Source organism: Cydia pomonella, chromosome 17, assembly GCF_033807575.1.
Source record: "Cydia pomonella isolate Wapato2018A chromosome 17, ilCydPomo1, whole genome shotgun sequence".
Classification (NCBI taxonomy): domain Eukaryota; kingdom Metazoa; phylum Arthropoda; class Insecta; order Lepidoptera; family Tortricidae; genus Cydia; species Cydia pomonella.
In genome coordinates this window covers 7,900,251-7,914,902 of record NC_084719.1, presented here as the reverse complement: position 1 = coordinate 7,914,902, position 14,652 = coordinate 7,900,251, and the positions used below count along the sequence as shown (strand labels likewise).

Sequence of the window (14,652 nt, the reverse complement as noted above, 5' to 3'; positions counted from 1 at the left end):
AGTTACATTCCACAGACGAGCTGCTCCGCTACTGCGAGACGGGCCTCCCGTGGCGGCGGCACGAGGCGCACTGCGTGTGCGTGTCGCCGCGGCGCTCGGGGCTGCTGCTCGTGCACACGGTGCCGCGCGCGGCGGGCGTGCTGTGCGACGGCGCGCTGGTGGCGCCCTCGCTGCTGCCCGCGTGCCTGCGCCGCGCCGCGCGCTACCTGGCGCGCCCCATCCGCCTCAACACCGACCTGTGAGTTACATTCCACAGACGAGCTGCTCCGCTACTGCGAGACGGGCCTCCCGTGGCGGCGGCACGAGGCGCACTGCGTGTGCGTGTCGCCGCGGCGCTCGGGGCTGCTGCTCGTGCACACGGTGCCGCGCGCGGCGGGCGTGCTGTGCGACGGCGCGCTGGTGGCGCCCTCGCTGCTGCCCGCGTGCCTGCGCCGCGCCGCGCGCTACCTGGCGCGCCCCATCCGCCTCAACACCGACCTGTGAGTTACATTCCACAGACGAGCTGCTCCGCTACTGCGAGACGGGCCTCCCGTGGCGGCGGCACGAGGCGTCACCTAACTTGACTGTTTGCCCCAGATAAATATAGTCGTTAACAACTTCAAGCGTAGATTCTCCAACTGAACTGATTACTTAACTTAATACGACTCCTTACAGACGTTGGTGTTGCTAAAAAAAGGTTACCCCATTAGCAATACGACACAGACTTAATTAATTCTGTGTTATAGTTACAGTTTCCTAATTTATAAGTATATACAATCAAAATAAAAAAGCGGCCAAGTGCGAGTCGGACTCACCCATGAGGGGTTCCGTACCATTTATGACGTATTAAAAAAAATTACTTACTAGATCTCGTTCAAACCAATTTTTGGTGGAAGTTTGCATGGTACCACTTTGGAAGTGTCTCTCGCGCAAACTATTCAGTTTAGAAAAAAATTATATTAGAAACCTCAATATCATTTTTGAAGACCTATTCATAGATACACCACACGTATGGGTTTGATGAAAAAAAAAAATTGAGTTTCAGTTCTAAGTATGGGGAACCCCCAAAATTTATTGTTTTTTTTTTTTCTATTTTTGTGTGAAAATCTTTATGCGGTTAATACATCTTCTTACCAAATTTGAACAGTATATTTCTTATAGTTTCAGAAAAAAGTGGCTGTGACATAAACAGACGGACATGACGAATCTATAAGGGTTCGGTTTTTTGCCATTTGGCTACGGAACCCTAAAAATGTAGACCTACTTGCATTCCAATAACGCAACAAAATATCTGCAGATACCAACCCCCGCACGTGCGTCGCCGTCACCTCATCCAGGAGCTGGCGCAGCAGTTCAAGAGGGAGCTGACCGAGCCGGAGCTCTTGGAGTCGCTCTTCAAACAGCCCGCCTGAACGCAATAGGCCAGAGGGCAGTGTTGGCCGAAACGTTAATGCATTCAAATATCAAATATCAAACATTTATTCAGCAAATAGGCCACAGGGGCACTTTTACATGTCCATTTTTACAAACAATAAATTAAAAAAAAAAAAAACGATTACAAATATCGAATCTATGAAATAATAAATACTTTATTAGAGATGTATACTGTCTCTAAATGTCAAATTACACAAAAAAAAACTATGATAAAAAAATAAAACCATAAAATACTAAAATTCTTTAGAGATGTATAAGTCTCTAAGTGTCAGAGATAAAATATAAAAATATATATTAAATTATCCTTGGAGATGTAGAGGGTCGCCAAGGCTTGAATTCTTATATAAATAATTAAAAGACAAAAAAATTAAAACAGACAAGAACCGAATGAAGTGTTTCACGTTAATGTCACTCAAAAGTAAAGTTACACATTACATTTGACTATTAACCATTACAAATTGAACCGTACACTGTATCCGTCCGTTACGGTTTACAATTTTCCAACCTTCAAATTTTAAATTCTAAGGTCGAAATTGCTATGCAACTAATATCTCAATGGTTTACTGCAAACGGAATGCTATTAAATCTAGAAAAAACCAATATTTTATATTTCCAGCTTAGACATAACATTAACAACAAACTACTTATAAAGCTAAATGACGTCGAAGTACCACAAGCTAAAGAGATAAAATACCTAGGCTTCATCCTAGATTCCGGTCTCACGTGGTCCCCTCACATCGACTGCTTGTGCGGCAAACTGTCTTCCGCATGCTATGCGCTTTCCAGAATAGCACCGACCTTGTCTCATGAAAATGTGACAAAAGCGTACTATGGGTATTTTCATTCGCTTCTTATTATGGGTGCTGACCTTTGGGCGACGGCGGCTGAACGCGAAAGGCCTTTCAAATTACAAAAACGTGATGTTCGTATTATCAGCGGAAAGTCATATGATCATCCCGCAAAAAGTTTATTTAAAGAGTATAAGATTCTCACTCTTCCGAGTGTTTACATATTAAGCGCATGTAAGTATGTTAGGGCTAACGTGGATCAATACGCTACCCATTCGCAGGCCCGTAGAATTAACCGGTTAATCGTCCCGCGGTGCAGGCTCGCAAGGGCCCGAAAGTCACTTGGGATCTTAGGCGTAAAATTGTATAACTTGCTACCTGAGGAAATAAAACTAGCAAAAACGAATAAAAAGTTTGACCAAAATCTTAAAGCAATGTTAACTGACTTAGCATGCTACAGCGTCGACGAATTTGTTGAATCGTGTACTAACCCTAAGTAGGTAATTTATATATAAACACGTTTTTAATTTTTTACCTTATAAATAACATGACTTGATGAACTTGGCTGCAATAATGGGATGTACCTATACAATAAATCCAGCAAAAGAAGTATTTATCATCAGTTTTTAACACTAGCTCTTTTTAACCGACTTCCAAAAAGTAGAAGGTATGTATTCAAATATTTTTAAACATTATTAGGTATTATAATTTTAAGACTGATGTGTAATCGTGCTTAACATTCCTTGTTAATGTTGCAGTATTTTAATAATTTAATTTGCTTATGCATAATTTATATCGTTACATAATAATAAAATTAATTTATTTAAACTGTGTTTGATTGACAATATTTTTATACATATACATATAAAGGGTAAAGAAGAGTTAGAAGCGCTGGTGGCCTAGCGGCAAGAGCATGCGACTTTCAATCCAGAGGTCGCGGGTTCCCCCCGCCGGGAAACCCCGGCTCGTACCAATGAGTTTTTAGGAACTTATGTACGAAATATTATTGATATTTACCAGTCGCTTTTCGGTGAAGGAAAACATCGTGAGGAAACCGGACTAATCCCAATAAGGCCTAGTTTACCCACTGGGGTTGGAAGGTCAGATGGCAGTCGCTTTAGTAAAAACTAGTGCCTACGCCAATTCTGGGGATTAGTTGTCAAGCGGACCCCAGGGTCCCATGAGCCATGGCAAAAATACCAGGACAACGCGAAGAAGAAGAGAGACATATAGAGTAAAATCAATAGGATTCAATGTATAAATTGATTATGAATGGTCGTGGCGCAAACATGGCCTAAAATCGCTCGATATCAAGGCCCATCACATTTGACAATAATAAACGTTGCAGGCTGTAAGGGCGAATATCGAAAATAGCGAATAAAGAAGAAGAAGATTAGTTATTTTGCTCGCTCTATTCGGGCAAAATATGAAATTGTACATTCATTTTGTCTAACCTTATAGGACCAGCACAATAGACTACCGGTTTTTTCTGACTGTATCTATTATAGAGGGACGGGTAGTCTATTTCGCGGGCGAGATACTGTCGTGCCACTCCTGTGTTAGCCCTACTGGATTCCCTGGAGTTACGTACATATGCGAGAGGTCCGTTTTTTTCTTGCATGCAGAATGCAGAGCGTTTGCTGCTGGCCTTGTCATTCTCTTTGCGATTTGTCACAAATGTAAATGCGGCATTATATTAGTTCGATTTTATGAATACAACCTTATTTTTAAACCATCAATCGTCTATTCGTCAAAGCCGCCTCTGGCATGACTGTTCCAATTTCAAAATTGAGTAACGGAAGCCGAAAATCATGAAGTCGTGAAAATTTACATCAAAAATAAACTGTTCCGCACTCGTGTTTTTTGATAAATATTTATTTGTATATTGACTCTAGATTGTTAATAGGTTTTTGTAAAGGTAAATTTAATGAAGTGAAGTGATGTTGATAAGTCGGGTGCCCGATGAGGGTGCTGGGCGGGGCGAGCCAGCGGAGGTAACTTGTAATGGCCAGACGGCCAGCGAGCTGTTTGAGCTGATGACCAAGGACCATGACTTTGAAGCGGGTATGTAACCACATGTTCTTCCTCATTGACAGAAATCCCACTGATGTTGTGAAACATTTCCAGTTGCTTGGTTTCCACTTGGAAAGAAATCGGATAGTGTTCATATTGTTGCGTAGGAATCGAATTTTTCCATATCCAAAATGAAAGTTTCTTTGTTTCCTGTGAAAGTTCTGATAACTTTTTGGAAACTTCCCGGAACTTGCACATCTGTATGTGTTGATTACCTATTTGTTTGCTGGTTCGGTGTGAATTAGGTATAGGAAATTGTTTACAATTAACTGTATTTAAAAAGAAATCCTTGTTTTTGCTGGTTGCAATAGGCAAGACTTTTAGTGAGAAGAAAAAAACGACGACTTTCCATCATCGTATCTAACGTCCATCACACAGCGCCGCGGCCGCAGCGCAGCATTGCGCCACTGTTACACATGCTCTAGAATAGCATGCTAAAAAGCGTGCAATCAGTATGCTTAATATGAGCATGCTTATGATCTGTTTACATTTGCTAGCAATAAGCATGCTAGTTTTAACATTTTACCACTACGATCTAGCATACTCAATAAGCAAACCTATCCACACGCGCTAAACCACGCCCTCTTCCACCCGCGCTGCAGGTAGCATGCCCAAAAATAGCACTGACCGTTGTTTTTTGAGCAAACTCGAAATGAGTATGCTTGTTATTAGCAGTGTTTCGACACACATACTACTAAGTAGCAATGTCTCGATAGTGGCATGCTTTCGTGCTAGTAAGCAGCATGTGTAACAGTAGGTACCGTTAGGTTATCTATATGGTTATATCAAAATTGCGTGGGCAGGGAAAATAAGTTTACGTTTTCTTCTTTATCGTACTGTTACGATTGAGTGACAAAGCGGCTATGGACACTCTTTACCAACGCTCGATCTTGGAAACTCGCCCTATATACGTAGGTATTGATTTCTGGACAGAACTTACCAACTCTTCATAGACAGATGAAACCGTAGACATCATCCGAGTTACGCAACAATGTTGATCTTGAAAGGCCTGAAGACCTGAACAACAGAAGGCCGAACCACACCGGGTGTGTTATGCAGCACGGTAATGCTCTTAGCATTACGTTACAGACTTACAGACAAGGAACGCAAGCTATATGTGACTTTAAGCTGTGATATAAGCATTGCAAACATTAGGTAGAACCAGCGTCTTCGCTGGGAGGAGGAGCCGTGCTGCATACGCATCGGGTGTTTTATTTTATTACAAATACTCTGTGATAATTTTACCACACAGGAGATGATCCGCTCACAACCAGCGACCTCGTGCTGCTTTACAAGAACATCGACTTAGGGACCCAGCTCATGTCCAACGTACGCGAGAGACCCAACCAGTACGTGGAGAACGTGTACCACGACGACACCGAGACCGACTCCGACCTCGGCGAGAGTTGCAGCAGCGAGGAGCTCCGAAACATCATGCTGGCAAACAAGGAGAGGATTGACTTATTCACCACTCCCCCCTCCCTCAACTCCCTCTGCCACAAACTCGGCGATTTAGAAATACAAGTCTCCAATATCTCCAACGATTTATACGTCGACCGCCACTTTCTAAAAAGAGATCCATACATAAAAGAACAACTTCAGAACCTACAGCTAATGTCCAAAGCGAATGAATTTAACACTATGCTCCCGGCTTCGCTGCTCGACTATATCTGCTGTAAGCGTTTGGAAGACAATTACAACTTCTATATGGATGACATTATTACATACGTTAAGCATACTATCGATCAATTGAAACGCATTAGCAACGGGGATTACTTGCCAGAAAAAGTAAAAAAAAAATGGAGGGAATCGGACCCGAAAAGCATTGAGAATTCGTCGAAAATTCTGACGACATCTATCAGCATGCCCCTGCAGGTGAAGCAGAAGACGACCGGAATGACACCTGTCTGGGACGAAATCGTCCATACGGAGATGGACTTGCGGTCGCTCGTCAAGATAATGGAAAAGAAAATCGTTTTGGAAGTTCCGAGGATGATCAGCGACTCGTATAAGTTTTTCAGCAGGTATAGCGCTGACAAATTAGTGATGAGCTGCTCGCGGCGTCAAAGCGAAGGCGAGAGGTCGAAGATGAAGTCGCGTGTGGACGTTGTCTTGAGTGTGCAGCGCGCCGCAGCTGGCCAGCTTGTGAGCAACATCCATTCCATCATGGTACTGCAACCCGAGTGCCAGACTTCTCTTAAAGGTTATTTTTACAGCTGTTTCTCGATATTTCTACCATTTCATTTTCACGAGTTTCGCTATAGGTATATGTGCGTCCGCCCGCGGTCCAGTTCAGTAAGTTCAGTAACTGATAGTAGACCTGCATCAACCACGCCGATATTATAGTTATAATACTATACTTAAAATGGAGATGAATTCATTATCTTTCCGATATATGTTCTTGAACAGATTTTGTTTCTGTTTTCAGATTGCACGGAGGTAATGCCTTTAGAATATCCGAATCCCGAGCACGCTGATGAGTTAATACCGAAAGTCATCGAGCTGCCCGAAATGCAACAAAATACAGGAAACAGGTCTAGTCCTCAATCCGACGAGTTTGGTTCCATCTGTTCGATTTCAGACGTCACAGATTCTAAAGAAAGTGATTGTAAATCTAAAGAGGACTCTGATAGCTTGGGCGCGGTCCCCCGGCCCGGCAGCCCGGACGCCATGGCGCAGATCCTGACCACGGCCGCACGGGTTGTCCGCGCAGAGGCCGCCTCTAACCATGCCACCCCCAACGACTTGACTTTCTCCATGACAACCATGAAGCCACAAACATCTTTACCGGAACAAAATACTTCAGACTCCTTTTATGCCAAACCAAAGAAGAAGTCTCCGGAGCGAGCCCGAATAAAGTCTCCTTATGAAAATAAATCCTTTATTTTAGAGGAAAGAAGAAGAAGGAAACTGTTGGAAGTTAAAGAACGACGCGAAAGGAGGAAAATGGCTTCGAACGAAAACAGCAAAGTGGCTAAACATAAGCCTTTCCCTCAGGCAGTTAGCTCGGTTACCAAATTATCCATTACGAACAAAGCCTTTTACAACTCTATTTATGGACGCAATGGTAATGGTGAGAACAATAAAAGGAAGTCTACAACGACAATCAATGTAAACACGCGCAAGGGAGCGCAGAAGATAGATGAAGAGGTCGAAGAATCGGAGGAAGATGTAGAGAGAGAGGAAGTGCTGCCGGACAAGACCTTTAAAAAAATCTCTAAAGGCCACTTCTTAGACGATACTGAAACGGAAATGTCTTATCTGCAAAGTAAACATGACAGTGACTTCCTGCGAATCTCGACATCCACGTCAGTAAACTCCAACGAATCCATAACCAACTTATATTCTCAATCGGAATGTTGTTCCCCGCTTATGAGCGTCAAAGTCAACGGACAAGAGTCAGCGACTCCTGTAGAAAAGCAAAGGTAATAATTTCACTCAATTCAATCTAATCTAAGTGAGCAGGTAGTGACTTTGTCTTACACTTATCCAATTACTAATGTAAAATAGGTTACCCACGCGAAACCAAGTGTAGACAACATTTGTACCTAAATGTAAAAAAAATACCAATATTAGTTACCATGCATGTGTAACCGATTTTATATTTAGTTCACTCTTCTCTTATTCCTATAATATACGTATTTAATTTAACAGGGTGAAGCATGAAGTTGAAATTATAAAACCTAAAGAGTTATTAAAAAAAGAGCCCACTGACACAACCAAGGTCGACAACGATAAGGCGCCAGCATTAGAATGCCGCCGCAGTCTGGAAAAGATATACACACTGATGAAGAAGCTTCAGCAGATCGAAACCAGTGAAACGACGAAGAAGAAGGCACTAGCCAGCGAATCGAGGGGATTAATAAGTGAAAGCGGTTCTAGTCTCAAACGACGAGTGTCCTTCAGTAACCAAAGATTAGAAAAACTCACAGATCGGTCAGAAAAATCTAAAGAAAGATGTGAAGACTCTCCTACAGCTGCCGTGCCTAAAGTCGTTATTAGCGTGAAACCACAAACAAAACTTGACGAGAAAAGCCGCAGCAAGGCGAAATCTCCTCGCGCTAAGCTGATCCCCGAAAACCCCTTAAAAGCCATATCCCAATTACTCCACGATATCGATAACGTGCAAAAGTCGAGACCGAAAATTGCAGATCCAAAATCTATCAACCGATCAATATCAACCGAAAACGAGGAGCTGAAAATACAGAAGAGACGGTCGCGGATCGGGTCGCCGGCGATAGAAGAGCCGAAAGTTACGGCTAAAGTGAAAACGCGGTTCGTGAGACAGGAGAAGCCAGAAGTTGTGAAGCCTCAAGCACTGGAGAAAAAGATAAATGATTTGATAGATGAGGCGAAGGAGGCGCGGGGCGAGGCGGTGCGCGGCCCGCCGCGGTTCAGCTCGCGGCTCCACGCGCTGGCGCAGCCCAAGCGGGCGTACGTGCAGGCGCTCGCCGGGGAGCTGCCCAAGCGACAGGTACCGCCTACCGTTTTTGCAAAATCAATTATTTTTGCTTTTATCCAAAACATTACAAGTCCCCCTTATGTTAGACACATTAACGCCCATATAGCGTCGATTTTTTCTCTTCCCCGTTTATTATGTACGGTCGAGCATTTTATATAGAAATCTACATCAACTTGACAGTGAATAAATATTCGCGCCATACTTGTCGTAGCACTTGGGGTTAGTAGTCCTCCCAAGTGGATAAGGGTGGTATTCCACCTGTCCAATTTCTTGGTCTAATGTGCATTGCCTCTCACTCTCATTAAGCAAAATGTGAGACGCAAATACACATTGGAGTCATTGGACCAAGAAATTGGACAGGTGGAATACACCCTTAAGAACAGTGTTTATTCTTAAGAAGGTGCATCCTTTATATTATTTTTCAATCCACTTTTGGGTACGGGCTCCTGCCTCTCTGAGCATGCGTTTTGTGGCCTTTGGGTTAGTTGATCCTTACGTGTTGCCAGACCCCTGAGCGGGTGCAGCGGGCGGGCTCGCACTACTCGCGCACGCGGCGCCGCGCCGACCGCCTCCTGTCTCCCAGCTCCGTCAGAGCGCCACACTCCTCCTTAGGTGCGTAAAGGTGAAAGAGTTTTTTCAAACTATATTGCCCGCTAAATAGGTTCTATATAGAAAGCGTAGCGTTTAAAAGGTATGAATAATATATGTTTTAATGCTTCTTCCACTCTGTTTTCGTTTTTTTTCCTTTTTTTTTTGCTACAAATTTTGTATGAAAGGGTAAAACCATTTTTTTTTAATGAATTCTTCGTCCCTAAATTATACTAAAATGATGTATCATTTAGGGCATGATAAGGCATTTAAGTTATGTATAACTTACCCTAGTTGCTCAGATTGGACCTGGGGACCCAACCCTTCCTCCTCCCCTCTTATGGGGGGGGGGGGGGGGGTGTAGCTACGGCACGATCTCGTGGCTTCGGGGCTAGATCAGCTTTGTTTCACCCAAGGAACAATTGTACCCAGTGACATCACCTGAGACAAAAGTGACATACTGCATTTACTAACTCCGTCCAGTTGTAAGTTTGCAATGAATCAAGTCCACATCCGGATGGGGCGTTTTTGTCGTATAAAAACTCGGTTTATTAATTGATATTGATTTTGAATTGAAGTGCAGAGCGTACCACCAAGCCGCGCCGCTCCACGGACAGCAGCCCCGAGCGACGTCGCCGGGAATCCCCACAGTTTGGCACGCTCGCCGCCGCCGCCGCCGACGCCCTACAGACAATGTGAGCGTACTTTGCATGTAGTATCAATGTCAAATACGAACCGCTTTGCCGTCAGAACGCCTAAGCAACGTCACGATTTCCTGTAGTTTACCACGCCCGCCGCCGCCGCCGTGGACGCACTTTATATAACGTGAACATACCGTCAGGTGACAACCAAAACACATCAATTACTAAGTACTACAAGTTTAGAACTGTAGTGAACCGGAATAGTACTGTACAAGGTTGTTTTTTTTTTAATAAGTGAATTTTGGTTGTATCAATTTGACAAATACCTTACATTAAATTATATTACCTATTGACCTGGTTACTACTAACCTATGTAAGTTGTCCGTAGAAAAAAGAAGGTGGCAGTGGAGCCGGCCGGCGGACGCTGCAGCGCGGAGCCAGTTGCGATTACCCGTGCGCCGCTGCTGCCCTGCGACGTTGATCTATGTAAGACTTAGTTCAAATTGATACAAGCTTTCTTAACAGGTACTGAATATCCATGCTAATTTTGGTTGTTTGTCGTAGCTTCACGGACTTCATGTACCACGGATGATGCTCAGTCCAGCTCTATCGGCCTCAAACTGCACCATATGGTCAACGACATGCTCTGCGCCTCGCGACCTTCACACGCCACAGCAGATGTCAAAGAGGACCCGAGCCCGCCGTTCGCCGCCACTGCCTGCGATGTGAAACCCACAGAAACTCAAACCGCCACAGAGGAAATCTTTGTAGAAAATACCGCCATTGAAGAAATCTTTACAGCTAACAATGAGCCAAGTTATGGCTTTGAAAATGCAGTACAAATCACACCGGCCAACTCCGTCACTGAGCTAGAGGAGCTGGAACACGCCCTGCACCGCAGCCTGTCGTCCGGCACGTTCGCCGGCCGCCTGCGCGTCAACAAGCTCACGCTCTCGCCCCGGCCCTCCCTACAGCGAGTCGTTATGCACCAATCTGGAGACACCACTCTTGTCCTCAAATCGCATTTGACCCAAAAAATACAAGTTACTTGCCAATCTTCTGACCAAGAAAGAGATTTGATGGGGTTACTATCGAAGACGCGGTTAAACTGCGGATTTTCTGGATTCCCGTTCCAAATATCTACTGTCGGCTATGCTTTTCCTACTTTTAAATGTGAAATAAAGAACATAATGCCTAGAATAGTTAATAGAGACATGTTTGATACGTCAGATGCGGGGACATCTTGCACGGATAGCGAGGAAACTGTGCTGGAGATCAAAGCTGAAAAAGGGGAGAATACTAGTCAGTGCTTGGCGGACGAGGAATGTATCACCCGACAAGCTGCCGAAACAAATCTGGAAACTGATATCAGTTCAGTTGCAGCGGCAATCGCAGGGAGTGGCAATAAAGAAGTCACAGCATCTCTGAACAAGATAGATTGTCAATCTTCTGATTACACTTCTTCTTTCGACATCTTGGTGGGACTTCTGAACGAGATTCAAAAAATTACGACTTGCGGGAGTGACGCGACTAGCGCTCAAACACTAGAAAGTCTTTCGAATGAGTCGAGTCCAGGAGATAGCGCCGCCGACCGCCCTCCTAGCTCCGGAGACGCAGTGTCCAATTCTTGTATGAGCAGCGATGACCCACTTGGGAGTTTTATCCCGGAAACGAAATCGGTGAGCGCTGAAGCTGTGGAGTTGAAGCCGGAGTGCGAAGACAAGGAAGTATTGGTTCGAGTCGCGCCCAAACAGGTTGCCGCTAGCACATCCCAACAGGTTGGATTCTCAAACGGTATCGAAACATCCACTTGCACAGATTTACCGACCTCCAGTTGCTCCGTGTCGGCTTTCACTCACTCCGAATATTGTGACATAGCCTGTAACACATTGATACAATCCGGCGATAAAATTACAGAGCAAATGGGAATGGAAACAAATCGTACCTCCGTCAAATCACTAGTGCCCTATTATAATAATATTTTTAAGGTCGAAATGAAAAAAGAAGCAACACTCTTACCTCTCACACATTCAGTAGCTACTGGAACTAAAAGAAATGTAGCTGCTGTCTGTAACATTCTGGTAGATATTGCGCCAGTCCAAAAAAGCAAAAGAGTTCTAAATAAATGCGAGGAAGTAAAAATGGTAAACGACAAAAAAGAGGTGAACAAATTTAGTCTGAATGTTGGCGAATTGGATTCCACGCTCAAAGTGAAAAGGGACATTCTTGTGACGTTTTATTCCATATTGGTGTTGACTGTATTTGCGGCCCTGGCGTTTCCGGAGATGTTGCAGTACGCGTAATATAAATGTGTATGTCGGAAGCTACAGCGTAAACGTAAATTATGGAAATTTGTTGTCAAGATTAGGATTGTGTTGAATTTATTTATTTATTTATTGATCCGTAAAAGTTATTATAATAACTTATTCATGTAGTTTTAATTGAGAAGGTATGCTACAATGCTAACGATGTAATAGTCTGGCAAACACAATTTGTCAGTAAGACCAGGAGAATTAAAGATACTCATCCCTTTTTTTTGGGTGCTTAGCGTCAGGCACTTAGCAGACTGAATCCGATTCGCACATAGCACCAATGTTTGAGCGAGACGGGTGCGCCAAAGTTCATATAAAATTGCAAACTCGATTATTGAAACTCCGAAAATGTATCTCATACAATTTTACATCCTAATGATCATTATACTTTTTAATTTTAAACAATACTCATTGGAACTTCGAATTTATTATATCCATAATGTCATTCTACATAAATATCTCTAATACTAAAATTTATGCATATATTATTACTCGAAATATTGATTTCAAGCAATAACATTTTGGATCCTAATATATGCATACATAAAAATTTATGCATATATTATTACTCGAAATATTGATTTCAAGCAATAACATTTTGGATCCTAATATATGCATACATAAAAATTTATGCATATATTATTACTCGAAATATTGATTTCAAGCAATAACATTTTGGATCCTAATATATGCATACATAAAAATTTATGCATATATTATTACTGAACTATCGATTTCAAGCAAAAACATTTTGGATCCTAATTTGATGCATTTATGAATATTTGGGTAAAAAACAATAAGGTTTTTTTTTAACATTTCACAATAGTATATTCATTAAACATTATCAAGTTTATGCTAACAGATATAGGATATTGCTATTTAAAAATGACATACAGTGCCAGAGTCACCATTAGGTACGACGACGAGCGAAGCGAGGAGGAGTGTTAGGTATCTTGCGTTCACAACACACCTGACTCGCTGACAAAAACGAAATACAGTGCCAGAGTCACCGTTAGGTACGACGACGAGCGAAGCGAGGAGGAGTGTTAGGTATCTTGCGTTCACAACACACCTGACTCGCTGTCAAACTAGACTACGTTGGAATTATGTAGTGCATACCCTCCAATATAAATCATAATTTCCGTGTACCTACGTTCCGATATACGTTCACTTAAAATAAGTAATATAACTTCTGATCAAACAATTGCATGAAATAAGTTTATAAATAAAGAAATTCATACAAATAACATTATGAGCACCGATACATTCTCAGTAATAACATTATGGGCACCGATACATTCTCAGTAATAACATTATGAGTAAAAAAAAAACGGCATATGTATCGTTATGAATAATGTAGTTAGTAGTATAAAAAACCATTAAAAAAATATATGAGAAACAATTTTCGGAGAAACGATGATTATGACTACAAAGCGGTATCATTAAAAATATTCGAATAATAAATTGTATATGAGCCAATATGGACCCGAGCGAGACAACGCCAATTCGATTGAGCCGTTTTTGCGATTTTCGAGGCGCTGTAAGTTTCTTCAAAATAAAATAATCCAAAAAAGGAAAACAGCGGCACAGATATTGATATTATTTGAAAAAATCATTGCTTTAGGTTAAAAATCCAGGGAAGAAACAGTCGAGAGCGTTTGTATGGAAAAATCGCACTCTTAATTTTCCTTTAGGGCGAACGAAAATAAGCACCGTACCGTAAATAACGAAACTTATAACCGAGGGTACAGTCAATATCAAAGTGGATAAATAAGTATCACACCTTCCCATCCTCGTCGCCAAATGAAATATATAGGAGCCAGGAAAGGAACACGGGAATATCTAATTAAAAAGGCAACTGCACGTCCGTTCGTATTGAAAGATGTATTTCGGAAGAAAAGTAAAACTACCACCAAATTATGACATTAAATAAAATAATGAAAATCTTAACCTACCCGCGGGTTCACTGACCGAGCGATCAGCCGTGATACGTGCCCATGTATATACCTTCGGTACTATACATGTACATATATCACAGTTACCATGAAATGATGTGCCTCGATATGTTTTGCCAATTTTGGCGTCACTATCTATTTGATGCTGACTGTACAACGGGCCCTTTAATACTTCCGAGGAAATAAACATCGTTGTTCAAATTTACCGCTAAAGTGCTAATTACATCCACACTTTAGCAGGCTTGATATGAGATACAATTTCGGGCCCGGGAAAGAATATTTTTCCGTTTCACCAAATATCAGGACATTGTTTACAATATTAGAAATGTAAAAAATGGTACATATGCAAAAATATCAAACATTGAACATTTTTGGCAATTTACATTTCAAATATGTTTCAAACGATCTGCTGACATTTTG

At 42.3% G+C, this 14,652-nt stretch overlaps 1 protein-coding gene across 1 annotated transcript; it reads left to right on the top strand.

Annotated features, from left to right (window-relative positions):
* The first annotated feature begins 3,964 nt into the window (after nucleotides 1-3,964).
* Nucleotides 3,965-12,391, top strand: LOC133526878 (uncharacterized). The gene is made up of 8 exons (XM_061863708.1): nucleotides 3,965-4,265; nucleotides 5,527-6,477; nucleotides 6,703-7,699; nucleotides 7,929-8,748; nucleotides 9,243-9,348; nucleotides 9,908-10,019; nucleotides 10,354-10,451; nucleotides 10,530-12,391. Exons 1-8 carry the CDS (start codon nucleotides 4,142-4,144, stop codon nucleotides 12,266-12,268), a joined length of 4,947 nt encoding a protein of 1,648 aa, XP_061719692.1. The 5' UTR covers nucleotides 3,965-4,141; the 3' UTR covers nucleotides 12,269-12,391.
* The last annotated feature ends 2,261 nt before the right edge of the window (nucleotides 12,392-14,652 follow it).